General features: G+C 41.6%; 2 protein-coding genes across 6 annotated transcripts in view; one reads left to right on the top strand and one right to left on the bottom strand.

The window, feature by feature from the left end:
- The window catches only part of ARHGAP19 (Rho GTPase activating protein 19), a 29,909-nt gene extending 26,554 nt beyond the window's left edge, over positions 1–3,355 (top strand). For all 3 annotated transcript variants that reach the window (XM_042458795.1, XM_042458794.1, XM_042458796.1), the window contains exon 12: positions 266–3,355. In XM_042458795.1, the coding sequence (XP_042314729.1) occupies positions 266–322 (57 nt within the window). In that variant the 3' untranslated portion in view covers positions 323–3,355. The remainder of the gene's footprint in view (positions 1–265) is intronic.
- Positions 1–26,869, bottom strand: part of ZFYVE27 (zinc finger FYVE-type containing 27) — a 668,411-nt gene that overhangs the window by 284,939 nt on the left and 356,603 nt on the right. The window lies entirely within an intron of this gene.

Here is a 26,869-nt window from a genome sequence, read left to right as displayed (position 1 = left end):
GGAATTATTATAGAGAATAAAAAGCTTGGAAATTTTATTTTCTTTGGGCTGTACTTCCCAGAGTCCACCAGCCAGTATTACCAATAAACAACCTTGTCAACCTCTGAGTAACAGCAAAACAGGAGTGGAATTAATATATTACTTAGTCCAGAATCCTGACTCCTTGAGTTCCCTTGAGAGTTCCCTAATAGGATGTATAGTGTGGTGTCCTTTCATTGTCCATTGCCTGCCAATTAGTTTGCTAATTATTCTGCTTCTGGCACAGGGCTCCTGTAAACATAATCGATTTCATGGGACTTCAGCAGAGGAATCTTCCATTTGATCATCCATTTGATGGAATATATGTGCAGGAAAGATTTGCATACCTGTGGATAATGCCTGCTACCCCCAAGTTGTGAGCAATGCATCCGTGTCTGGACTTCCTGCTCCCTCTAACCTTACTTACTAGAACCTGGACTACAGTATTGTGCCTACAAGATTAACAGACTTTCTTCCAGTTAAACATGTGGAAACTACTGTCTGATCACTTGTCTGTGGACTGAACAGAATCTGAAGTGTAACCTCTCTTTGGAGAGGTGGTTGTATTGTATTCCTTGTCTTTCCAAATTCCCTTCTCTCTGTCCACTCTTCGGAACTTGGATTACATCTGTTTCTTTTTTTAGCTGCTGGTTTGTTTTGAATTTTTATCCAGGTTGTAAGTATGTGTACCTTTCCCCCTCTAGTTTCCATTAATATCCACCATGGAGTCAGCTTTCAAACCTTTTTGGCAGCTAGTTTCAGTATTTCATGAAATGGAAGTCTCCCTGTTGTAGTTTTTGATGGACATGGAGGAGGAAGTTCACAGCTATCACAAATCCAGATATCTCTTTCTTAGATCAGGAATGTGGTTGCACCCATCCCATTGCCTGAGCTATCCTAACTTGGACATTTTCGACAAACTCTAAGAGACCTCTAAGAGAAACTGTAGTTAACAACCTCTTCAAACTTCACCCACTGTTTAAAGGCCATAATGTGCCTCCTTGGTTGAATTCTGGGATTTCAGTCTTCAAAGCTATCACATCTCTTCAAAGGTAGGTGAATCTACTACCATGTTCATTTTATCTTCAGCTTGCAGCTCTTGTTCTTTACTCAGTGCTGATTGATAGGGAAACAGTTGGGCTGAAGCTTTTGTCTGATGGAGTTTGACTTGCTGCCCCCTTCTTGTTGTGTTCCCACTGTTTGTAGTGCAAGTTGTGACGTCCATTTCTTAAACAGGACCAAGGGGCTGACAGTTTAATGACTAACAATCTGTTGGAAGTGCACTAAAAGGCAGAGGAGCTTATTAATGTGGACCTTGCTCACTGAAAAGGAAGAAAGGCTGTCACATAAAAGAGAAATGTTCCCTTTTGCTTCTGTCAGAAAGAGAAAAGCACAGGTGGAAGAGTGGTGCAGTGTTGTAGCCTGGTAGGGGGGCCACTGTAGAACTGTAACAATAATCTGAAACTGCTAGGCTTTCCCTTGCTCTTAAAGGAGCAAGAAAACTATTTAGGTGAACACCCTGCAACCCTACATGGCAGCAGATAGCCACTTATAACGTTTGATGCAGTATGGCTAGGTGCAGTTATTTGGTTTATGCCATATTTCTTTGTCCCTAGGAACTAGCTTTGGCTTAAATTGTGATGGGAAGTAGTACAACTTTATGGACACAGCAAATATTGGAGTCTCCTGAATATGTGAAGACTGAATGTGCAAGTAGAGTTTCTCCCCTAATTTGAAAAGAACAGGCTTCTAAATCCATATCAGCACCATATCAAATAAATGTGTTTCAGATGCATACAGTTATGTTCTGATACAAGTTTGGATTGTCACACACACATGTTTGTAAAATAACTAGAGCCAAAGAAAAGGAAAACTGCTATCACTGAGGTCATAGGCAAGATTGAGAAGATAAATAAATGTGTCAATAAATGTGGTGTTGAGGGCACAATAGTTGTGAAAGAATGCAGCTCAATACAAATCTTCTTGTGTTTATTTATTTAGCCACCCTCTGACAATTGTGAAGTCAGCAAGGATCCACCTGGAAGTTGTCCAAATGCCACCTATAGATCCATCTGTTTTGCAGCCTCAGGGAGGATCATGTGGCGCTCCAGATGTTATTTAGCTAAAACACACATAATCCCTTGCCATTGTTTGTGTTGCCCAGAGGTGATGGGAATCACAGTTTAACAATATCTAGAGAGCCACAGGTTTGCCTTTCCTGATCTAGTTTGTCCCTGGGTTGCTTTCCTGAAAGAACTGATCCCTCCTTAGCATCACAGAGAAGATAGATTCATTGTGTTGGTTCATAAGTAACATTGAACCATGGTTTCAATCTGCATGAACAAACTCTTGGTTCATGTATTAAAGCATAATTCTTTCTTCTCTCACACATTCTGTTTAAGAGTGTTACTGGTCTGTGGCGACCACAGTTTGCAGTTGCAGCTGAATTAGAATTAGAAAAGCATAGTTTGTACTTTCTGCAGGATTGCAAACCATTTTGTAGCTAGTTTCCTGATTTAGAAGCAAGAGCACAAACCACAGTTTGCCAGTTCAAATATAACTGCAAACTACTGTTTTCTGCAAGCCCAGCAGTGGGGTGTTGAGGAAAAGGAAGTCCACAAGTCCTTATTTCAGTCTTTATAACACCCCGTTACAGTTTGAAAATATACATGAATTGCTGCATTATAATAGGGCAAGGGAGTCTTACAATGAGAGCATTCTGATGTTCCAATTATTTCCCTCTAGGAAAATGGATAAAGGGTATATAGCTGTTATGCTTCACAAGAGGGTGAAGAGAGTACAGGGCAGGGGAACTGCAGTAAATCCCCTAATAATAATTCTAGGTGTCCTTTACTTCAATTTACATTATGTATAGTCACAGGCTGGCTGTCTAAGGTTCAAGATAACTATCTCTGTATTATCAACCTCAAGGTGAGGCTGTTGATTCAAGATGACAGTCTGGGCTTCCTGAAAAACAAACTCCTTAAGTTTCTTGTTACTTTACATCACATATTTTTCTGGTTCAGGAGAAACTACCATGTCAGTTGTTCAAGACATAGGGAAATTCATAATGTCCTGTTCAAAGAAGTTATAAATATGAAATCCATAATAGGTCATTCAAATATTACCCACACTGAGAATTAAAGTAACTCCAGCTCTCTTACAAGAAAGGAAATGCCTCCAAGAACTTTTCTGTTCTGTTCTTAACCTCATCCTTACTGTGGGTAACCTGTACTTATCTGTGCACTGTAATGTAAATTATGTGTTTGTTTTTTATATGTATTGTCTTACCTTCTCTGTTAATGTGAAATTCCTACATTAAATAGTCCTTGGCTTTGGTGCCTTATTAGCAGCCTCTTCTGGTACTTATTAATTAATTGTTAATTTTACTCAAATTATTCAGTGCTGGGAGATGGGAATCAGCCAACCATATGTTTCTTGAGTTTAAAGGAGTGTGCCTCTGCAATAGAATGGGATTTGGACAAGAGGCTTCTATGCAGCAGGGAATACACAGTATATGATAAATAGAATCTGGGCTTTTCTGCATGTGTGTGTGTTTTGAATTTGAGCAGCTGAAAGGAGAACTTCCCTCTTCCTGCAAAGGCTTCCTGAGCTATCTTTTAAGAAACTGATGTCAAATTAATTCAGTCTTATCTCACATCATTACTGAACAGTGGCATCACTATGGTTGGCGTCACCTGGTATGGTAACCCATGGTGTCATGCCCCCCCATTGACCTCCTCCCATACCACAACATACAGAATCCTTAGTAATGTTTTTGTACTAATGTTATTCGTAAATCATAGTTCCCATATATCCCTGACTGTAATGGCAAAAATTGTGACATAAACAACTAGTAAAATTAAAATTATACCTTTAAATTACAGTATCATAAGCATAACCTAAAGGTATTTACATTCGTTATAGTTTCATGTGATTAAAGTAAACATTTGGTAAGATGTTATGTCTTCAAAGAAAATTTAAAAAGAGTAAACAAAATCCGAGGCCTCTCCTCTCTCCACCCACTGAGCCTCATCCCACTCATGATTTCTCTTCTGTGGAGCTCCAGGATTTTAAAGGGAAGCGGACAAACACAACAGCCCATTTCTGCCAAAAAACAGACATCTGGGGAGCCCCCCTCTTAGGATGCCACCAAGTATGCCCTGCACCTCACTGGTGACACCTCCATTACTGAATAGGACTTTATTCTGTCCTCCTTGTAATTCTGTTTTCTCCAAGCTTATTCACCTCTCCTCCGTGTGGACTTGAAACTAACAAATTAATAGTATTTAAGTAAAAAATTAGAAGAAATTAAAATCCCTTAATATTGTGGAAAATCACACATCCAGCCATACTAATACCCTCATTTCACTGATAGTAGAGGCTAAGCGTTATACAAAAAATACTGCAAGCTGGCCTGCAATTTTAGAATAATTGTGAGCAGAACATTATTGTTTTCAAGAGGGCATAACAGTACAAAAACAGTAGGCAAAAGAAACTAAGTGCATCTCCAGTTAATCCATGTTCCTTATTGCTATAGCTTGTCCTTGATCTTACATAGGACAGCTTTGTTCACACTTGACTGGTTATATGATTAGTTCATGCTCCTGCAAGGAAAATAGTTCCAGTTATCACTTAGAGATTACTGGAGATGTCACCACCTCATTTTAATGAGTTATTGGAACATCTGAATAGGCATCACACATCTATATCAGCAAATGCAAAATTACTGAGAGGGAAATAAAACATCCAGTGTCTTACTCTTTCGTCTTCATCTTGCAAAGGCAAATAGGGAAGCCTTTTGAGGATTGCAGCAAAAGAAAATTCAAAGATTCTGTGTACTTCTGTATATTTCTATGGTAGAGGGCTAGACTGCTGTGAACTACAGAAAAGGGAAAGGGCTAAAAATAAAAGGATTGAGGAATAATGTTGAAAGGTAAACTTGCGGGGGAGAAAGGAACTGAACACAAGAAGAAGGAATTAAAGTTTTCTGAAAACAGGCCAGTGAGATAGAAAGCTGATTAAAAAGGGTAGTGATTTTTGCGATGGCAGGAGTGGTATATGGTCTAAGAGGAATAAAAGGGACTAGTGCTTGTTACTTCTTGATCCGTGAAGGGCAATATGCCTGTGCAATATCTCTTTAGACTTCTAATACTCCCCCCATGCATTTTTATTGAATAAACTTGAGGGACATATGGAAAAGTAATTTTAAAACTCGTATTGCATTAGTATCTGTGTGGCTATGAGATAGATATGAAAAAAATTGTTGCTGCTGTTACAGAGCTTTAATCTGTTTTCTCAGGAAGAAATGTTCCTGTTACCACAGGAAGAGGCAGATTTACTATCATTCTTAAATTTAATTGGTAGGAACCATACTTCTTATTCATATAAAACAGAACCAGTTAACACAATTAAGCAACTAATAATAATAATAAAATAGAAATGACCCATCTCTTCCCCCCCCCCCCAAAAAAAAAACACTTGGTAATGTGGCAACTGTTTGTTTACTGTTGCTATATGGATAGCAGTTACTCTCAAAGTAATACTGCTTACTTGATACTGGGAGTAAGTTCTATAAAAGTACATTGGTAATTCTTAATAAAGATGTACAGGATTGTACTGCTAGTTGATAGTAGCACACGCTCCCTCAGAGTGTGATGGAGCCTCCTTTGGATGTTTTCAAACAGGCTGGATTGCCATCTGCCAGGAGTGCTTTGATTGTGAGTTTCTACATGGCAGGGGTTGGACTGGATGGCCCTTATCATCTCTTCCATCTCAGTGATTCTAGACTAGCATTCATTTCCTTGAGTCTTATTTGCTTTATTTCATATCTTTCTTTGGTCTCTTTTAAGTCCCCTCCTTGGCTTTCTTCCTACTTCAACTATCACTGACCAACTTCTCCTCTGTTTGCTCTTTCCCAATTGGCTCCAGTTAGAAACTGGATACACTATCCCTTTTTCGCTTTCAATTTTCAAGCCTAGCTTAAGCTTCTGGCAGTTGAAAACCAAACCATCAGGAAAGACAAAGGTTGAGAAACACTGTCACAGACATTGATATCTTTGAAATTAAAGTCATCATAGTAATTGAGTTTGGAAAAATTACTTTCTTAGACTACAGCTCTCAGAGTCCCTAGCTAGTTGTCATGCTGACTGGAGATTTTGGGGAAATGTTTCCATATTTGAAATATTGCTTTCCCATGCATGCAGATATTCTACTTCACATGGTGGCTTGTTCTGTGTTTAAACTGGCTAATGATTGCACATAAACTGGACTGAATGACCAGCTAACAACTGCCTATCTCTTGATATTAAAACATAATTGTGTGTTTATGTGCTTTTGAATTCCCTGTTAACTTATGGCGACCCCATGAATTTCATACTGTTTTCTTAGGCAAGGAATGCTTAGAGCGCGTTTTGCCAGTTCCTTCTTCTGAAATACAGCCTCAAACACCCAGTATTTCTTATCCAAATGCAGCCAACCAGGGCTGGGCCTGTTTAGCTCCCAAGATTAGCCAGAGTCTTGTGCTTTTAGGGTATTTTGACCTTTTATAATATACATAGTCATAGTTTATTCTTGGAAAAAGCTTCTCCTAGGGGGCCACATGAGGGAGCTAGTTGTTCATCCTTGCCTGTTCTTCTGTGTCTACATACCTGAAACTGGCTGTGGCAAGAGGGACCACTCTACATAGAGTTACTGTCATTAAAAAAAAACACCACTGGGTGAAAAATCCATCTGTGCTACACAGGGGAAGTTTATTTTCCCACAAAGAATCACCATTTTAGGCTGTTTCAAGTATTATGGCACCTCAAAACTAGCAGATTTATCGCAGTGGTTCTTTGGGGGATAATAATCAACTTATTCAGATGCATGATGAAGTACAATATACAAGCCTCAGGCATATATACAGTTTCAGTGCTGTGGGAGTGGGACCACAGTAAAGTGAGATACAAAAATAAATAAATAAATTGGTAATTGCATTATTAATTCTGGTAATGAATCTTCATAGGGCTGCTTTTTCCTAAACAATCTGGCAAGGTGCATTCTAGCTCTTTAGTATCTGGAGCCTGTGATTTATGTCTCCATTTACAATATGTTTTCTTTGATGCTTACAAACAGTGACATCTAAAATCCTTCTTTAGGAAAGAAAAGCCCACACACCAGCCTTATTCTAGGCTGAAAGTGTTGTAGTTGAAGTCAAATGCTACAGCCTAGTAGTGGTTATATTGATGGCTTCCTTCCCAGGGCTGCCATAAATGTAGGGAAGACAACTTCTTGGCATCTTCATTGATGAAGTTGGACAGGACTGCTATTGTGTCTTCCTCATTTGTTGGGTTAAGAAAACAATCCTGTGGTGTCCATGGAAAGGAAAATCGAATGGAGTTGAAGAGTAGCAATGAGCTGTGATTCCCAATGCACTTCCTTTGAAAGCCTCCTCTCTCTTTTTTTTTGGTCCATTCTGGAAGCCAAAGCAGTCAGGACAAGCCCTTGGGAATCCATGGAGTCTCCAAAGAAGGATGAGTTTATTTCAGTCAAACTGCAGTGTGACATTGTGGAGGACTATGCCAGACATACTTGGCAACAGCAAGTGGAAAGTTAGCCTAATAAGCAGTAAATTATCCCCCTCTTTCCCCAAGGAGAGTTAATGAATTTCTCCAAGCAAAGGAGAGGAAAAGAGCAGTTAGTAGAGCCTCTGACTTCATGATTCTATGTGGAAAAGTAACAATCAAACATTTGTCATAAGTGTTTTGAATTAGACCCATTTTTGTATGTTATGGTTGTAATGCAATGGGAGAACATACATGGCGCATTCTGTAATAAATGCTTTGCCATTGGGAATTAGAACATATAACAGAGAATCCTTTGAGAACCTTATATTTCAAGTTTACTCCTGTGTTAGAAATTCAAAGATATAGCCATGTTAGTCTGGAAAATCAGTATGCAAAGGGATCTGGTAGCATCCTTGAGACTGAAAAAAATAAGTTGCTAGCATCAGCTTTTGTAGAATTGAGCCTATTTCCTTGAATGCTTAGGGGAAGAAGACTAAAGGTTACAAAAGCTCATGCTACCAGCTTCTTTCTTTCAGTTCGTTTCAAAGATGCTACCAGATCCCTTTGCATATTCATATGTGCTGAGATGGTCTTTCAGATATCTTGGCCCCAAGTACTTTAGCACTTTATACATCAAAACCCTGGAATGAGTTCCAAAGCTTGGGAGCAGCCACTAAGAAACAAGCTTGAGACGGTGGGACAGAGAGAAGGGCCTCTCCGGATGATATCAATACTCTAGTGGGCCTATACAGGGAGATAGGTCTTTCAAATAGCCTGGACCCAAGCTGTATAAGGCTTTATAGGTCAAAACCAGCACTTAGAACTGTGCCCAGAAATGGGCTGGCAGCCAGTGGAGTTGTTGCAACAACAGAGTTGTAAGCTCCTTGTAGCTAGCTCCAGTTAACAGCCTGGCTGCAGCTCTTTGGGCCAGCAGCCCCACGTAGAGTGCATTACAGTAATCCAAATGGGATGTAACCAAGGCATGTTCCACCGTGGCCAGTTCAAACCTCTCCAGGAATGGACGCAGTTGGCACACGAGTTTTAGCTGTGTAAAAACACTCCTAGTCACCGCTGATACCTGGGCTGCCAGGCTCAGCACCAAATCCAGAAGTATGTACTCCCAAACTACGAAACTGAGTTTTCAGGGGGAGTGTGACCCCATCTAACACAGGCTGAATCCCTATTCCAGGATCTGTCTTTCGACTGACCATGAAAACTTCTGTCTTGTCTGAATTAAATTTCAATTTGTTTGCCCTCATCCAGTCCATTACAGCGACAGACACTGGTTTAGGACAGGAACAGCTTCCTTGGAATTAGGTGGAAAGCTGTGATAGAGTTGTGTATCATCAGCGTACAGGTGACATCTTACTCCAAAACTCTGGATAACCTCTCCCAGAAGTTTCATGCAGATTTTAAAAAGCATAGGAGACAAGACTGCACCCTGAGGACCCCACAGGCCAATGGCCAAAGAGTCAAACCGGAATCCGCCAGCACCACTTTCTGATAATGCCCCTCCAAGAAGAACAGAGCCATTTTAGAACAGTGTCTGCAAGCCCCATCTGAGAGAGGTGACTCAGAAGGATGCCATGGTTGATGATATCGAAAGCCACTTAGAAGTCCACTACAACCAACAGGGACACACTTCCCCTGTCTTGTTCCCTGCATATGTAATCCACCAAGGTGACCAAAGCAGTTTCTGTCTCATAGCCAGGCCTGAAACTAGACTGACATTAATCCATCTCATCCAGGAACCCCTGGAGTTGAGAGGCCACCACATGCTCCAGGACCTTGTCCAAAAATGGAAGGTTGGAGACTTGTCTTTAATTATCTAGTACAGTAGGATCTAGAGAAGTTTCCCCCCCCCCCAAAAGAAGTCTTACCACAGCCTCTTTTAGGAGTGTTGGACTCTGCCTTGTGGTTTGCAGCAGCAGCAGCGAAGCCAGGAGTGGCACACTGGCCCCTCTCACCCCACAGCAGGAGGAGGCCCCGACCAGGTGTCACCCCTGTTCTAAGGTGTTATCCCCCACATACCCCTAATGATGTCATGTCAATACCAGGAGCTTGAACTGAACTTTGAAGCAAATTGGAAGCCAGTGCAGGTCTTGTAAGAATGGTGTTAAAGGATCCCTTAAGTTCACACTTGACAACAGTCTGGCTGCTGCATTTTGCATTAGCTGTAGCTTCCAAACACTTTTCAGCAGCAGTCCCATGTAGACAAAATTACAGTAATCTAACTGGGAGATAATCAAGGCATAAATCCTTAATTAAATGCACTTCTTTGCACTACAACTCCCAGAATCCCTAAGCCAGAATTCTGGGAACTGTAGACATCCCCCCCAAGGCTTTCTCAGGTTTTGCTTGCAATAAAATAAAATCAACAGAAACATATGACATCAGTAATAACAGAAAAAAATGTCAGTAGATAAAACTACTTTTAGCCAATGAGTATTCCTTGCCTAAGAAAACCCTATGAAATTCATGGGGTCACCATAAACAGGCAACATTAGCGCATGTACACACACACACACACACACACACACACACACACACACACTGTCAGGGCAAGACTTTAGAACAAAGATCTAGGTCTCCATTTAGTAAAATGAGCAGGAATGTCTGCCAAATAAAACCTAATTAGCTTTTAGTTTACTATATTTGGTATGAATGAAGTAGTATGTGCGACTATATATTTAAAATAAATCCTTCCCCTGGTTAAAACAAACAAAGAAATAAACAAAAACATATAGTCTAGCATCTAAAATAGCGGAACTGCACAATTGCTTTTAACAAGCCATGGAGAATGGACATACAGTAACTCCTCAGCAGGGCAAATACATGGAAGAAAAGAAATGCCATCAGAGAGGCAAGAATCTCTTGGTGAGGAATCCCAAAATTTAGGCAAACCCACGGTGCTATTTAATATACTGGCCAAGTCTCCAGCCTGTTGGTATGCATCTGCAGTTCCATTCATTACACAGGATGCCACATTTGATAACCATAGAGTTAACTCATACAGAAGCTAAAGCATGTTTGTCAATAGAAAAATAGCTCCAGAAGCTGCAAATTTCAATCCAAAAACTACTGGTGGCCCATAGTGGGGGTAATGGGACTTATTCTGCCCCTGCGGGATGAGTTGTCTTCCCTCACCCATGGGAACAGAGACTTTTGGCACAGGAAGGCTTAATATCATATCGAAGGCAAGGTATTGTGATAAATTATGCCAATGATGTGAGAACCTAGTGCCAAGCATCTACTTATTCAGCAAGACCGCTTCTACCATTAAGCTGCATGAGCTAATCACCTAAGGCATCAGATAATGAGGCAAGGTCCCACCCCCGTGCCTGCCTCCAAGGAACTGTGCGAGTTGCTGTTGCCACTGTCGCTGTTGCTGCCGGGCGCCTCCCTGGGCAGAGAGGACAGCTGCGCATCACCACAGGGAGACCGCCTTCGGACTGAAACCATCTCGACACCTCAGCAACAAGCCAGGACCGCGGAGGGATGAGTAACACCTGGGGGAAGGCGGGGGAGAGGGCGTGTCGGTGGGAGTGGCGCGCTTATAGCCAGCCTGCCTGGCTTCCTTCCCCATCCCAACCCCGTGCCTGCCTCCAAGGAACTGTGCGAGTTGCTGTTGCCGCTGTCGCTGTTGCTGCCGGGCGCCTCCCTGGGCGGAGAGGACAACTGCGCAGCCGCGCAGCTGCGCAACTAATTTGTCCTGGGGGAGGCAGGCACTGAGCTGTGCCCCGGCTAGTTTGTTGTAAATTTGATATTGTATTTTATTGTATTGTGTTGTTTTGCTGCTGGCTGTATTGAGATATGCATTGTTATTGCTATTGTCATGTACTGAGATTTGTATTGATATTTACTGCATTGGAATGTATTGCTATATGCTATTGTGATGTATTGAGATTTGTACTGATATTTGTTGTATTGAGATATGTATTGTTATGTTATTGCTATGTGAATTTGTTGTAAACCGCCTTGATTAAGTTTTTAGAAGGGCGGTATATAAATAAACCTTATTATTATTATTATTATTATTATTATTATTACTATTATTAAAGTATCAGAAAAGAGAACTGTAGACCAGCGCTACTCAAAATGGCTTATGTACTGGAGCCAGTACACAAGCCATTGGCTCCCTGTTTGTGATAAGTTTCTAGGAAACTATTTAGATACATTAATACTATTGTGCAAATATGATAATGGTCCTTGGCACTTTGAGGTGAAAGCTGCTGGTCCACCACATCAGCTACCTTGAGAATCAGTGGTGTAGACCCCAAGACTTGCAATGCTTGCTACTTTTAAATGTGGTAAAGTATGATCCCCTACCACCACTACTGAAGGAGGATGAATCTGACCCCCCCAGTTGGCTTTTTTACAAAGAGTAGAAGGGGATGCCCTTTTTGTTTTCACCTCAGAGAAAAATGTCTTGGATCAGTCATGACACTGGTTTGTCTTTTGTTCACATGTTCCAGAGCTTAGCCAAGTATTGCTTTAAGGTACCAGGTCTGAGACTTGGTGGCCCTGTTTCGAACCTTGCTTTTGTGCCCCTGTGATTTGGCCATCCTGCTAAATCACACATAACTGCAAACACCCAAAGATACATCTTTCCGCAACACCTTTTGATTCCAGTGTATTACTAGTAATTGTGTAAAAAAAAATTAGAGGCGGAAGATGTATAATATCTAAATGAAAGGGATCTTTGGGGCACAGTTTATTACATTTGCTCAGTCACTCTTGTTTGGTTATGACTGTAAGACTTTCAGAAAAAATATTCCAGATTGGTTGCAATGGCTGTACAGTATTTCAATTTCTCTCTCTGCCTCTCCCCTTCTCTCCTCTGCAGATAACATTATTTGCAACAATTTTGCCAGCCTCAAGGAGGTGCTAATGTGACAACATAAAAATGATGGCAATCAATGACTTCAGAAATAACTCTTAATGGCATGTTATGTAGAACTTGGTCTAAGCTATTAATATAGCAATAAATTATAGCTGTGTGATTAAATGTCTCAGACTTGTAGAGAGAGAGAGAGAGAGACTGTGTGAGAAAGGAGAAGCTATGAGAAACATCCATGATCACTAATGATGTGGAAAGAGCTAAAATTTTGGGCAAGATTTTAACTATCTGGCTCCACTGTTGACTAAAAAGGTAAGTACTGAACTGCTGCTTTTGGTTGATCATAAAAATCAAATTTTCTTCTATATGTAAACATACATTGAAGCTATGACTGGTTTCAGTACAGGGCAAATGAACAGTTATGCTGAGTGGTGATGGGAGAAGTCCAGAAAGAAACAGCATGTGTAATGGCTTGAGCATCTGCAAGGCAGCAAATTGGGGATGGCTGTCCATGGAACCAAGAATAATTGGGTTGGTAGATTAAGCCTGGTGAAAGAGTCTTTTTAGACTGGAATTTAAGCCTGAGTTTCCTTAGTCTTAGTACAAAACCTCTATACTACATGGGCTAAATAGCTAGCTATTTGTTTAAAGAGTGCCTCAGAGAACCTTGGCCTACTAGAGGTAGCAAATCTTCTTAAGATTTTCGCAAAGGCTATCTTGGGGCAAAGGCATCACAATCTGGATAATGAACCTGAAAGTAAAATCAAAGAAAAGCAGTCTGTGTAGAGATACAAGCTTTGGTTGCTGAACCATAGCACATGTACAGTATTACTACCATTACTACAGAAAACATGAACTAGACTGTAATTTAGGATCATGTGGGTGACCACCTGTATATGAGATACTCATGATTTAGTAACTATTTAGTCTTTGTCTTCAGTAGTACTTCCAAATCAAAACTGGGGGAACTGTTTTCCTTATGGGAATCTGGTGGTAGGTAGGGATACTGTACCCGTTTTTTCAGTCCCATGCCACCCTTTTTGTCTGCTCTCTCTCATCCTTCCTATCCCTGGCCATCTCGATGATGTGCAATCAGCATCGTTACAACCTCCTCCCATGCTATCAATGAGAATTATATGCATCCCAAAACTCTTTGGGAAGGTTACACTACATATATAAATCTCCAACATCCTGTAACTAGATACCTTCACAGTGGCCTCTTCTGATGAGAAAGGGCAGCAGGGAAAAATAATGTTGTGGAACATTCAGTGTAGACACTGGGATGTCATCATGTAATGTGAAGATAAGAGGAGAAGCAGGTGGGCCAGCAAGAGACTACAGATCCATGGACAAGATGAAAAAGCAGTGAGAACTTGGTTGGCGGAGGAGCTTGCAGCCACTAGCTCTCTATATAGTGGCAGTCCCAGTCCCCAAAGAGAAGCTTGGCAAACAGGCAAGGCCAATAGGCATTTTGCACAGAGGGTTCAGTGGGAGAGGCATGGAGTTCTGTTTCAGAGTCTACTTAAGACCAGTGGCATCACTAGGGTTGGTGTCACCTGGAGCAGTAACTCATGATGTCACCCCCCCCCCATTGACCTCCTCCTATTACCATACCATACAGAATCCTTAGTAATTTTTTTTGTACTAAGGTAAATCAATTCCCATATATCACACTGCGATATATGGGGCCTCTCTTTTCTCCTGTCATTGAGCCTCACCCCACTCACACCATTTGAAAGCATTTTAATAATAATAATAATAATAATAATAATTTGTTTTATTTATATACCGTTATTCCAAAGATCATAGCGGTGAACAGCAAGTAAGCTAATTAGCAAGTAAGCTAATTTGCCCCCAACAGTCTGGGTACTCATTTTAGTGACCTCGGAAGGATGCAAGCCTGAGTCGAGCTTGGGCCCTTTTTCTGGTCTTGAACTCGCAACCTTGTGGTTTTGAGTGAATGGCTGCAGTACAGGCAATTAACCACTGCACCACCAGGGCTCCATTTTAAATGGAAACAGGCGAATGCCACATCCCATTTCTGCCAAAATACATATTTATGAGGAGCAGTGGTGTCACCTCCCTTAGGGTGTCACTTTGTGTGGTCCGCACCCCCCCTAGTGATGCCACTGCTTAAGATTATAGAATATGAATGGTGAGGGAGCTGCTGCAGTCACCTGCAACATCTGTGGTATGTTTCTGTTCTTACTAGAAGATGTGGGTAGCTGTGCCTGCAGCAAGTGCCACAAGTTGGTTGCCACAGTAAAAGAGAAGGTCCAGCATCATGAGGTCTGTGTATCTGCTCTTCAGCATATTAGGGTGCAAAAGGTTTTCTTGGATAGAATGGCACAAACTGTCCTGGATGAGGAACACACAGGGAATGTCACCGAGGAGATCAGTTCTCAAACACAGGAAGTAGACATCTGGAGGAATGTGATGTATAAAAGTAGAAGGACCAGGGATCATTCTGTGCATTTGGAGCAATAGTATCAATTCAGAGCTGTCTCTTATCAGTGATGATGAGAAGCAGCAACAAGAGCAACAGTGTCAACCCTCAGAGAAGGTGTTGGTGACCTTTCAAAGGTGGTGGTAGGGGACTCCCTGCTGAGGGGAACAGAAGCAGTGCTTTGAAGGCCTGACAGGATGTCTCAAGAGGCATGCTATCTGTCTGTGATGTAACAGAGAGGCTGACATGATTTGTTAAGCCCACTGACAGTTACGCCTTCCTTTTGATCCAATGACACTGGAAGGCATAGCTTTCAGGATATCACAAGAAATTATGTGCTTTCCGTAGGAAGCTGAAGGACCAGGCTGGCATTTCATCTCTTAGTTGAAAGACATGACCTAGGAAGGGAGAGAAGAATAGCGGAGGTGAACTACTGGGTCCACAGATGGCACTACTGGGAACCATTTGGCTTTTTGGACCATGGTCTGTGGTTTCATGAAAATGGACTTCTGGCAAATGATGGATTCCACCTCTCAGCAGTTGGTAGGAATGTTTTTGCTAAGAGTCTCATATACCTGATCAAGAGGTCTTTAAACTGAGTTATGTAGTGGAGGGAGACAGTATTCTTGAGTTCATCAAGTGCTGGAGATAATAGCCCAAATGTTATACAGGGAACTGGGTGAATAGTACAAGAACTCAGTGGGCAGAGGGAACCTTAAATAAGCAGATAGGGAAAATGACCTATGGTCTTAGATGCCTATACACTAATGCAGAGAGCATTTTCAAAAAGGCAGAAAAAAGATGACCCAAACAATTACCATCGAGGTTCAAAACACACTGCAGAAATAATCCAGTTTGAGACCACTTAAACTGCCCTGGCTCAATGCTAAGGAATTCTGGTAACAGCAGTTTTGTGAGACATTTAGCCTTCTCTGTCAGAGAGCTCTGGTGACACAACAAACTATAGTTCCCAGGATTCCCTAGCACTGACCCAGGGCAGTTAAAGCAATCTTGAACTGGATTATTTCTGCAGTGTGTTTTGGACCTGAGAGAAGTAATAGTACCACTCTATTCTGCTTTGGTCAGACCGCACCTGGAATAGTGTATCCAGTTCTGGGCATCACAATTCAAAAAGGATGTTGAGAATCTGGAGTGTGTCCAGAGGAGGGTGACCAAAATGGTGGAAGGAGTGGAAACCATGCCCTATGAGGAGTGGCTTAAAGAGGTGGGTATGTTTAGCATGGAGAAGAAATGGTTAAGGGGGGATATGATAGCCTTGTTTAAATACAGTATTTGAAAGGATGTCATATTAAAGATGGAGCAAACTTGTTTTCTGCTCCTCTAAAGACCAGGATACGGAGAAATGGATTCAAACTACAGGAAAAGAGATTCCGCCTAAACTTCCTGATGGTAAGAGTGGAATATGCTAACTTGGATTGTGGTGGAGTCTCCTTCCTTGGAGGTCTTTAAACAGAGGCTGGATGGCCATTTGTCAGGGGTACTTTGATTGTGATTTCCTGCATGGCAAAGGGTTGGACTGGATGGCCGTTGTGGTCTCTTCCAACTCTATGATTCATAGAATGGAAGTTTTCTATCCTTGTTCTATATCACACATCCTAATCTAGTTATTTGTGATACACCTGCTTTGCATATTTTACATGAAGAGGAAGTAATTATGCATAAGCCTATTTGGAAAATGTAGAATATTTACAGAGAATGGTAGGTGGCCAGGTTTCTCTTTCAAAGTCTGGCAGGGCTTGTTGGCTCATTTGTAGAATTCATTTTCATGAATTTTGATGTGCAAGCTGTTAAAATCCTTAACTGGGAGCGGATACACAAAAAAGTTAACTAACTTAATATGAGAGCCAGCTTGATGTAGTGGTTTGAGTGCTGGACTAGGATTTGGGAGACCACAGTTCAAGCCCCTGCTCAGCCATGGAAACTCACTGGGTGACTTTGGGTAAGTCACACTTTCTCAGCCTCAGAGGATGTCAATGGCAAACTCCCTCTGAGCAAATCGTGCTAAGGAAATCCTGTGATAAGTTCAGTTTAGGGTTTTCATAAGTTGGAAATGACTTGGAGGCACATAACAACTTAATACAGTACACCTCAACATTAGTAGATTTTTAAAAAGTTGATGGAAGTGCTTGGAATTAAGAGTGGATTGACCACTTATTTCTAGAAGGCTTTGTGCTTTTATGACATCCTTCTTTGGACAATTATGTATATTCAGTGTGTCCATATTTTTATTGTCTTCGCATTTGCTTGTCTCTTCAGTTGAATCATCAGAGTCACACACAGTGCAGAGTAAAGCACATTTTATGGATCCAGTATTGGGAGAGGCAAGTCCTGAGAAACTGGCAAAGATAATCTGAAGTTCTGAGATGTGGTCTAGGAGAAATAGTTTTGTGTCCTGCCCAGGCTGACCATATTTCCTTGAGACAAAAACAGGGCATTGGGATGGCAAGAACAGGGATAGGATTGTGTAATGTTCTATTTTAATGAAAAGGAAAATGATAGCAAAAGTTTTATTACAGGAATGAATTGAGCTAACAATTATTCTCCAGTGACAGAACTCATACAAAAATTTAGATGGATGTAGAGGGGGAATGGATTTCAGCACAATCGTACCATTAATATTTCTCCAATGAAATAATCTTATGCAGCAAATTTTTTAAACACCTCACCATAAAACTTCTCACACTCCATGACACAGTTTTTTTCCTGACAACCACAGTTTCAAATAGGGATCTTCAAACCATTTTTGCAACATAACAGGGCATTTTTCTTGAGAATGGGACAAATTTTACATTTATATTAAAACAACAGGACGGTCTGGAAATATGAAGAAAACCATACTGTCCTGTTTAAAAGGTAGGTATGGTCATCCTAGTCTTGCCCCAGCTTGGGACCTTACTCTCAGTTCTTGACACACACTCTTCATTGTCATGCCTGCCACTGATTTTTGAAGTCATAAGACCCGGGGAAGGATTGAATGTTGTGGTTGCTAGGAAACTACAAACCTTAAGGTCTTCCTGGTTAACCTGTGGTTGAGGGTGACCATGCTCCTCTGACCTGTGCAGCTGTAGGTCAGTCACCTTGCCTCCTTACCAGTACAAGCAACCTTCCACCTGATATTTCTTCCACACTGATGTGCTGACTCCAGCTCATACATAAATTATCTTTTCCTTTGGTGCGCCTATATACCTCAAAAAAAACAAAGGAGCGTAGCTGTGCTCCAAATCCAAGACCCTTTGAAGGATGACAGAAGAATGCTGTCTCCATGGAGATGGTACCCCACAAAGCCCACCAATTTGCCTCAGTTTCTTCCTCCATAACCACACAGTGTTCCATGTCTAATTATATCAGATAAGAAAGAAAACCATTGATAAGATAAAGGAGCTGCAGAACAGTTGCATAGTAATAAAGCAAATCAAAATGCAAACTACTTAGACTATGCTGGACAGCTTATTCTATGCACTGAAATAGTTATCTTCATGCCAGAGGGAAAAGGAGAGAGAGAGAGAGAGAGAACTTCTTTCTGTGATCTTCATTTTCTGCCTCATATATGTGGGAAGCAAAACTAACTTCCCTGCTTTTGCTTTTTGTCAAGTCTACTAAACAGTTTGGACTTCATAATAGTATAGTCTCTATGCTCTTAATCTCCACTGTTAAATTGCTCACATCAGAATACTATAGTGTCCACACTTATCACATCCAGTGCTGAACCAAGACATTTTTATACCTGAGCCAGAGCAGCAAACAGTGTTCACTCTCCATGTACCAAAATCAACCAAATTTTTATTTTTTAATTTTATTTTAAAAAGCTTTTAACTTTCATTAAAACATGTGTATATACAAATACATTACACATACCTTTTGAAAATTTACACAAACCAGATTAAAACAATCCATACAACAAATGCAACAAACAAAGTGACTTCCTTCCCTCTATATCATGAATATATTTGTAGCAAAGGAGAAGCACTTAGGGAAGTGATGGCGAACCTTTTAGAGATCAAGTGTCCAAACTCAAAGGTGTTTTGCCCTAAGTGCAATACCTTACATTCCTCCGTGTTGAAATTCATTGGGGATTTTTTCACACTATGAAAATTGGAAGGTTATTCGAATGCCAATCTGCAGTCATCCATGGGGTTTCACGTTATTTCAAAAGAGAATATCAAATGATGTCAGAGGCAACCAAAAGGCTATCCAAATGCAGTCACGAGTCATCCCCCAAATAGTTGCAAACGGAAAATTATTCAATTTGTAAATCCTTTTCCATTCCGAATTCGCAGTCAATTCAAATTTGCGTTGGTATGAAATGCTACTCCAGTTGGGCCATGGTATTGCCCCTGTTACAAACAAACTACAATTCCCATGATCCTTTTTTGTGATTTTCCTTCCTATTCTCTGGCTGCTGAGAGTAAAGCAGCCATTTATGAGAGGCATTAGAGAAGGGGGGGGGGAAAAATGTGGAGCATGCCTGCTGCCTCTTCCTTATTTCTATCTACTTGTCAGGGGGGGGGGGGGTCCCTTGGTCCAGAACTGTAAAATCCTATCCTCCCTGGGCACACGCAAACATGCTAATTCACAAGGAAGAAGTCGGTGGGTACATACTGACCTGATGAATTAATTCGCATTGGCACTGCTTTCTCTTTCGGATGAAAGCTGTATTCTGCATTGCATGTGATGAGCTAGTACTTAATTTCACGCATTTTCGCATTGGCCTCACTTTCTCCTTTCAGGATGGTGATACATCTCTTCCATGTGAAAAAGTCCTTTGTTAGCTTTGGCCCAGCTTTCTAATCTATTAAGGTCATTTTGAATTTTGATCCTGTCCCCAGGGGTATTAGCTACTCCTCCTAATTTGGTGTCATCTGCAAATTTGATAAGTTTATCCCCAATTCTTTTATCCAAGCCATTGATAAAGATGTTGAATAGCACTGGGCCCAGGACAGGACCCTTTGGGGCCCCACTGGTCACTTCTCTCCAGAGTGAAGAGGAGCCATTGCCGAGCATCCTTTGGATTTGGCTGGTCAATCAATTACAAATCCATCTAACAGTTACCTTGTCTAGCCCACATTTTACAAGCTTGTTTGCAAGGATATTGTCCCTGAAAAATCAGGACAGTTGAAGTGTATGATTCTGATATATTGTTGTGAGGAGGAGACACTCCCATCCAATTTAGTGAGACCCTGTGCCTGGTAATGAATTGCGTTCTAAATAATCCTGAGAACATACTGTCATATCCTGAAATGTGGATGTTTAAGTACCAGAAAGACAGCAAGAGAAGAGGGAGTCTATTATAACAGAGATATATTTTGAAAAAGAAAAAACAAAACAAAACAAATAGAAGTTTCCTTAGGGGTTTGGGTTTGTTGTTGTGGCACACACACACATTTCCCTGCCACCAAAATATAAATGAAAACAGCCTTACATTTAAAAAAGCCTTTTTTTTCTGGGGGGGGGGGCTTCCTGATCAGTATAGATCAGACTTCTAGCTTTAGACTTAACTAATTGCTGGCAGATGAAAGACAGTAGCTAGTCCAATCCATTCCGATGCTGGCTTTCATTGACCAGAGATCAGCTACGTCTGGAGCTAAAAGAAAATAGCAAAAAAAGAGGCCAAGGATTAATTAAATAAATGCTTTTTAAACGGTAAGACTCTTTCCCACTTATATTTCCACGTGTGTGTGTGTGTGAGAGAGAGAGAGAGAGAGAATGAGAATGAGCAACAGAAAGACTTCAGAATGGGCTACAAAGTGGGGAGGGGGCAGTGAGTAAAGTTTTGACTTTTCTGGCAAGACCCCAGTTGTGGTGGGGAGGCCATCTTTTTCTAGAGAGAGAAAAAAAGGTTAAAAGGTTCTCAGTTACTTTGCCAATTGAAAGGAAATCAAATTGAAATGTCCACCTTTTCTCCTGATCACTGGTAAGCAAAAGGCACCTCAACCCTCCTACCCAAAGCACATTCCTTGATCACTCCCTGACCATTAAAATAAAATTGAACTATTGCATTGGAAATGGTAGCAGGGAAAGGTGGTCATTAACAAGGTTTGATGTTAATGCAAATAAACGTTTTCTAAACAGTCTCCCACCTAGAGAACAACAGAAGAGGAATGTTGTCATGTGATAAACCCCAGCCAAAGATGCTGTTATTCTGGTGTTATTTACCTGCCTTGTGTGATAAAGTCTTAAATAAAGATCCATAAAGTGACTCAAAGTTGCTGATTTAGACTCCAGCTATTTCAGCTTCACTTGTCTCCCATATCCTTCCTCCTCTATATATTGCTTGTTCTGTTGGGTTTTCTCCAACCAAAAAGCCTTGTAGGGTTATTTTACTGATTAATAGACTTAACTTTCTACTTGCTGCTGCCAAGAGCGCCTGCCGTATATCTTCATACTGTCACTGCCTGCATTGCCTTCAGGCCAAAAATGAGTCTAGCCCACCCCTACTGAGCTTCTGCAGGATGGCTGACTTCCATTAGTAAGAATTGCATTTTCTACAGCAGGGCCTTGAGAACTCTTACTGATCCGGATATGCATAAACTACTTCGACTCTGTAACAGCTTTTGGAAGAGGAGAGTGTGGCTAATGACCACAATCCTTTTCTCTTCCTTTCTCATTCTCTTTCTTTCTGGCACTTCCACTGCTGAAAGGAGCAATAACCTTATTTTACTTCCCACCGACTCCTGGAAGACAGATTCTTAATCCGTCAGGCCATGAAGCTTGCTGGGTGTCCATGGAACAGTCACTGTTTCTCAATGTAGCCTACCTTACAGGGTTGTTATTATGACTAAACTGAACTGTAAGAGGGAACCATATATACCATCTTGAGCACCTTTGAAGATGGATAGGATAAAAATATTAATTAATTGATTTATTATTAAAGCTGTTCCCCCCCAGTTTGGCAGTTGTGGTTGTGTGAATTCAAGCAAGCACATCATCATCATCGTTGTTGTTGTCGTCACCATCATCATGATAACCTTCAAAAAATGTTGAGAAAAATTGAACAGGTAAGGATGGCCTTTGGGACTGAAATCCAGGGCTCCACAAGATAGAAGAACCCCACATGACTACCCAACAAACAAGCTATTATGGGGACAGTAGCAAACAGACTTGGTATCAGAACTTGGGAAGGCATGGACATGCCACAAGCCACAGAACCTGATGCTGCTTGCCACAGCATCCTTTCTTCTGAGACCAAAACAAAGAGTGGCCAGGGGTGGCCCACCAAGCACGTAATTGGTTACATTTGCTAATTTTATAATTGGTTTATATTATATATTTACATTATTCTTTTGTACCAAAGCACCAAAATGTTTTCTCAAGTAATCAGGACAGTAAAGGCAAACTTCGTTTTCTTCCTGTGGGCATGGTGATGCTATGATTTAAGTAAGTTTAGAAATTTAACACCTCACATGCTAAGTTAATTTCTTCCTCTTTTCTTTTAAAATCATTCTGGTAATCTTTTCTCCTTGTGCTAACAATGTCTAAAATGTGCAAATAGGACCCAAAATGATCTAGATACAACAGTGTTAGAATCCTCTTGTTTAAAATTATAGTCAACTGACCATAATCTTTCCCAAGATGCTTCCCTGCCCCCCGTTATGAAACACTTTTGGTTTCATAACATCTTTTCGTTAGACACTGTGATGCAAACAGATTCTTTCCACAATTTGTTTTAACTCTTAAATGAGTCTTAGGGAAATAATTCTCCATATGCTCCAACATTTTACAGAGAAAAACTGGGACACGGCTAAGTGTCATTAGAGTGTAGTTGAGATGGCAAATGTTATTAATGAGGAAGAACCCACAAGCTACAAGAGGCTGCAGCAGAGCAAGATTTCACCCCCTCCTGTCCTCTCCCCCCATTGAGTTAATTGAGTGCAACTACTTTTGTACTTGAACTTAATTTGCAGCAACTGAAGTAAGCTGAGGACAAAGGCAGAAGTGGGAAGAGGACAGAGAGATTGTGATATCCTAATAGCAGTTGAAAATGTTTTGACAGATTAATTGGGACTGTCCTTGCCAAATTGGGACATGTAGACAGTGTTAATTTTCTGTGTTTTTCACAGAATTCAACAGTTCATAGTTGATGCGACATCTGGCAACTCATCCTTATATTTTCCTTTTCTCTTTTGTAAAATATTACTTCCTATCATGATGAGAATGACTGTGGTCTGAAGGAAGCAGACTGTGTACACATACAGTGGTGCCTCGGGTTACGAAATTAATTCGTAACGCGGCCGCTTTCGTAACCCGAAAAGCCTTCGTAAGCCGAATTGCCATAGGCGCTAATGGGGAAAAGCCGCGATTCCGTGCGAAAAAGCCGAAAAAAGCACCAAAAGTTTTTTCGTAACCCGAAAAAACATTCGTAACCCGAAACAATAATTCCCTATGGGATTTTTTCGTATCCCGAAAATTTCGTAACCTGGGTATTTCGTATCCCGAGGTACCACTGTACTTAAAAACTGCAAAGTCAACTATCCCTCTCTTTCCACAAGTTCTGAGGTTGCAGCTGAGTTCAGCACCTGGGGAATCAAATCTTTCCAGAAAAGGTGCACAGAAGTAGCCTATAGGAAAGGAGAAGTCTAAATGCTTTTCCCTCTCAAAGGAGTAGTTTTACATTTGGGGTATTGCACTGACAAATACATTGTTTTTCCCTCACTCTTCCAACAGTCCATCAGATTTTAGTGTTTATTCAACATCCTCAGTTCTCAACTGGCTGCTTGTGGAGCTCCCCATTCTTTAAAAAAATGACTTCTCTGTTAGAGCACATTGTTATCCAAAGTTTTATTCAGCTGCTGGGCCTTGTTAGAATTATCTTGCTGGAGTGACAATCTGATTGGCCCCTCTGCTCCCTGGTGTACCACGACACGGGTACTGGTAACCACAAAAAACTCAGGAGACCCCCATGTGTCATACAGGTAGGTGTACATAGATGTCAGGTGTGATGAACTGAAAATCCTTTGTCTGGACATGCCCTTAGGGCGACTTCATACAGAACATAATTTTCTTTTGAAAATAAACCCATATAGGAAGAAAGTATGTAAACCTCTATAAAATGTTGAAATCACACTCACATTCCCAATGTGTGTAACCTAAGCACAACAGACACTAGTATAGGCTATATTGTTGTTATTGTTAATAACAAGCGAACAAGTTTGAGTCAATCTCAACCATGTCGACCCTGTGGATGAGCCATCTCTAAGACTCCCTGTCCTTCACTACTCTGCTTTAGTTCCTGTAAATTCATACCCATGACCTTCTTAATAGAGTCCATGCCTCTAACATGTGGTCTTCTTCTTTTTTTACTTCTCATTTTTTAGCATTATTGTCTTTTTCAGTGAGTCGTGCCTTCTCATGAAGTGGCCTCAGTTTAATCATAGTCCTCATATATGATGGTATGTGTGTGTGTGTTCCAATCAGGAGATTAACTTCATGGGATGCAAATACAGTAGAGAAAGTGGTTCTCGTTCCTATTCTTCAGGGCACCCACATACCATGATACTAATATCATAGGAATTTTTTGAGAAGAGCACAGTCTTCCTCTCAATGGGTGTGTTATCCCAGTTCAGAATTCAAGTACTATGGCAGCTTCCCAAAGCCCACAATGCCAGTCTTAAAGACATCTCTGGTTAATTGCTGTCCCTCAAATTTCAAGAGTTTTTCAAAACCACCCTTTAACTACACCTAAAAGTCTGAAAATGTCAAATGCCTACGTCTTTGTTTTTCCTTTCTTCTGACTATTAGCTGCACTTGTTGTGTGCTTTCATGTTGTCTCTGACTGATGATGACCCTAAGGTGAACCTATCATCAGGTTTTCTTAACAAGATTCTCCCACCACTTAATTGACATTGTTATGTGCCTTCAAGTCAACTCCAACTTATAGCAATCCTACCACAGGGTTTTCTTGGCAAGATTTATTCAGAGTGGGTTTGCCGTTGCCTTCCTCTCAAGTTGAGACAGTGTGACTTGCCCAAGATCTCTGTAGGTTTCCAGGGTGAGCTGGGATTTGAGCCCTAAGGTTCAAATGCAAACATGCAATATGCAAACACCACATTGGCTCTTGGGTTGCAATTGCAGAACAGTAAAATTCTCAGAGCATAAATCTCTGCCAGTGTACTTATGCCTGTTCTCAGGAAGAAGCTGTCAGTTTCTTCTTCTTCCCAGGGTACTCAAGGACAAATGGAGCTCATGGGCATAACTCTGGCCCTGGGATTACTGGATACCTCCTTGTGCAGCATCTTCAAAACTACTTACAGTATGTTGTCATAAGAGAGGTTACACCAGCATATGCTAGCAGCAGGATGCTTATCTTGGTTTCTTCAACACTATCACCATTCTGTTTCTAGTTACTGTACAGTATAGCAGGACAACAAGCACCTCTGGAATATATGGTCTTAAAACTGGACACTCTTGACAAATTCTATGTGCTATAGGAAAATGATGCAGTTTTAGCTTCCATTGGTCCGATTAGAGACCTTTTTTACTATACCATGTAACCAAAAAATCTAGACATTCTTGCATAAATTGAGTGCAGACATGACGCTCTTATTAAATGAAATATTTTGTAATAGGAAACAGGAATAGGTGCCAAAACAGACTGGTGCTTTTATTTTGGTCACCTTCTATTTTAAGAACACTAATATTTACGAGTTCCACAGTCCTTCACTCGTTGGAAGCTGTTCTTCCAAAATGGCTCTGATTTTATAATTTCTCAAGCCACATGATCCTGAGCAGCCCCAACCCAGTCACATGTCTCTTGTACAAGCTTCAAGGCAGAATCCAAGACAGAGAGAAAGCCATGGGATCCTACCTGCCATGGTGTGTCTGTTAATTGTTGTTGTTCCATGCATCCATCCATAGGGAGAGGTGAAAAATAAATTATTATTATTATTATTATTATTATTATTATTATTATCCAATTTTTTGATATGAGCACTCAGGGCTGGCCTAAGGGACTTTGCTGGCTGAAGAACAGCAGCAAATGGTTCTCCCCACAAGTAATCAGGTCGAGGTGCATAGAACCCCACACTAGCCATGTTATTTTGGCACATGAAAATGATAAACTCTCAATTTTAGGCTGTAAATGCATAGTAATAACCAAGTAAATAACTAGACATTTCATGACACTCAAAGGTCAGCATCTTATATTTTGTCCCACCCCCATTTGTGTGCCCTCCGAAGGACTGCTGCTGCTGCGGTTGCTGTGGCCGGGTGGCTCTCTAGGTTTGGGTGTAAGTCTGCGCATCTGCGCACCAACCTAGAGAAGCCGCCTATGGACTTCCATCTTTGCAACAGTGTCTTCAGCCAGGACTGACAAGAGCCCGGTAACAGCTGGGGGAAGGCGGAGAGAGGGGCGTGTCGGTGGCAGGGACACGCTCAAAGCCAGCCTGCTGGACTCCTCCTTCGTCCCACCCCTGTTTGTGTGCCCTCCGAAGGACTGCTGCTGCTGCGGTTGCTGTGGCCGGGCGGCTCTCTAGGTTCGGGTGTAAGTCTGTGCATCTGCGCACCGACCTAGAGAAGCCGCCTACGGACTTCCATCTTTGCAACAGCGTCTTCAGCCAGGACTGACGAGAGCCCGGTAACAGCTGGGGGAAGGCGGAGAGAGGGGCGTGTTGGTGGCAGGGACATGCTCAAAGCCAGCCTGCTGGACTCCTCCTTCATCCCACCCCCATTTGTGTGCCCTCCGAAGGACTGCTGCTGCTGCAGTTGCTGTGGCCGGGCGGCTCTCTAGGTTCAGGTGTAAGTCTGCGCATCTGCGCACCGACCTAGAGAAGCCGCCTACGGACTTCCATCTTTGCAACAGCGTCTTCAGCCAGGACTGACGAGAGCCCAGTAACAGCTGGGGGAAGGCGGAGAGAGGGGTGTGTTGGTGGCAGGGACACGCTCAAAGCCAGCCTGCTGAACTCCTCCTTCGTCCCACCCCTGTTTGTGTGCCCTCCGAAGGACTGCTGCTGCTGCGGTTGCTGTGGCCGGGCGGCTCTCTAGGTTCAGGTGTAAGTCTGCGCA

Source organism: Sceloporus undulatus, chromosome 3 (genome assembly GCF_019175285.1).
Source record: "Sceloporus undulatus isolate JIND9_A2432 ecotype Alabama chromosome 3, SceUnd_v1.1, whole genome shotgun sequence".
In the NCBI taxonomy this organism is placed as follows: Eukaryota; Metazoa; Chordata; class Lepidosauria; order Squamata; family Phrynosomatidae; genus Sceloporus; species Sceloporus undulatus.
This window is presented reverse-complemented; position numbering and strand designations above follow the sequence as displayed.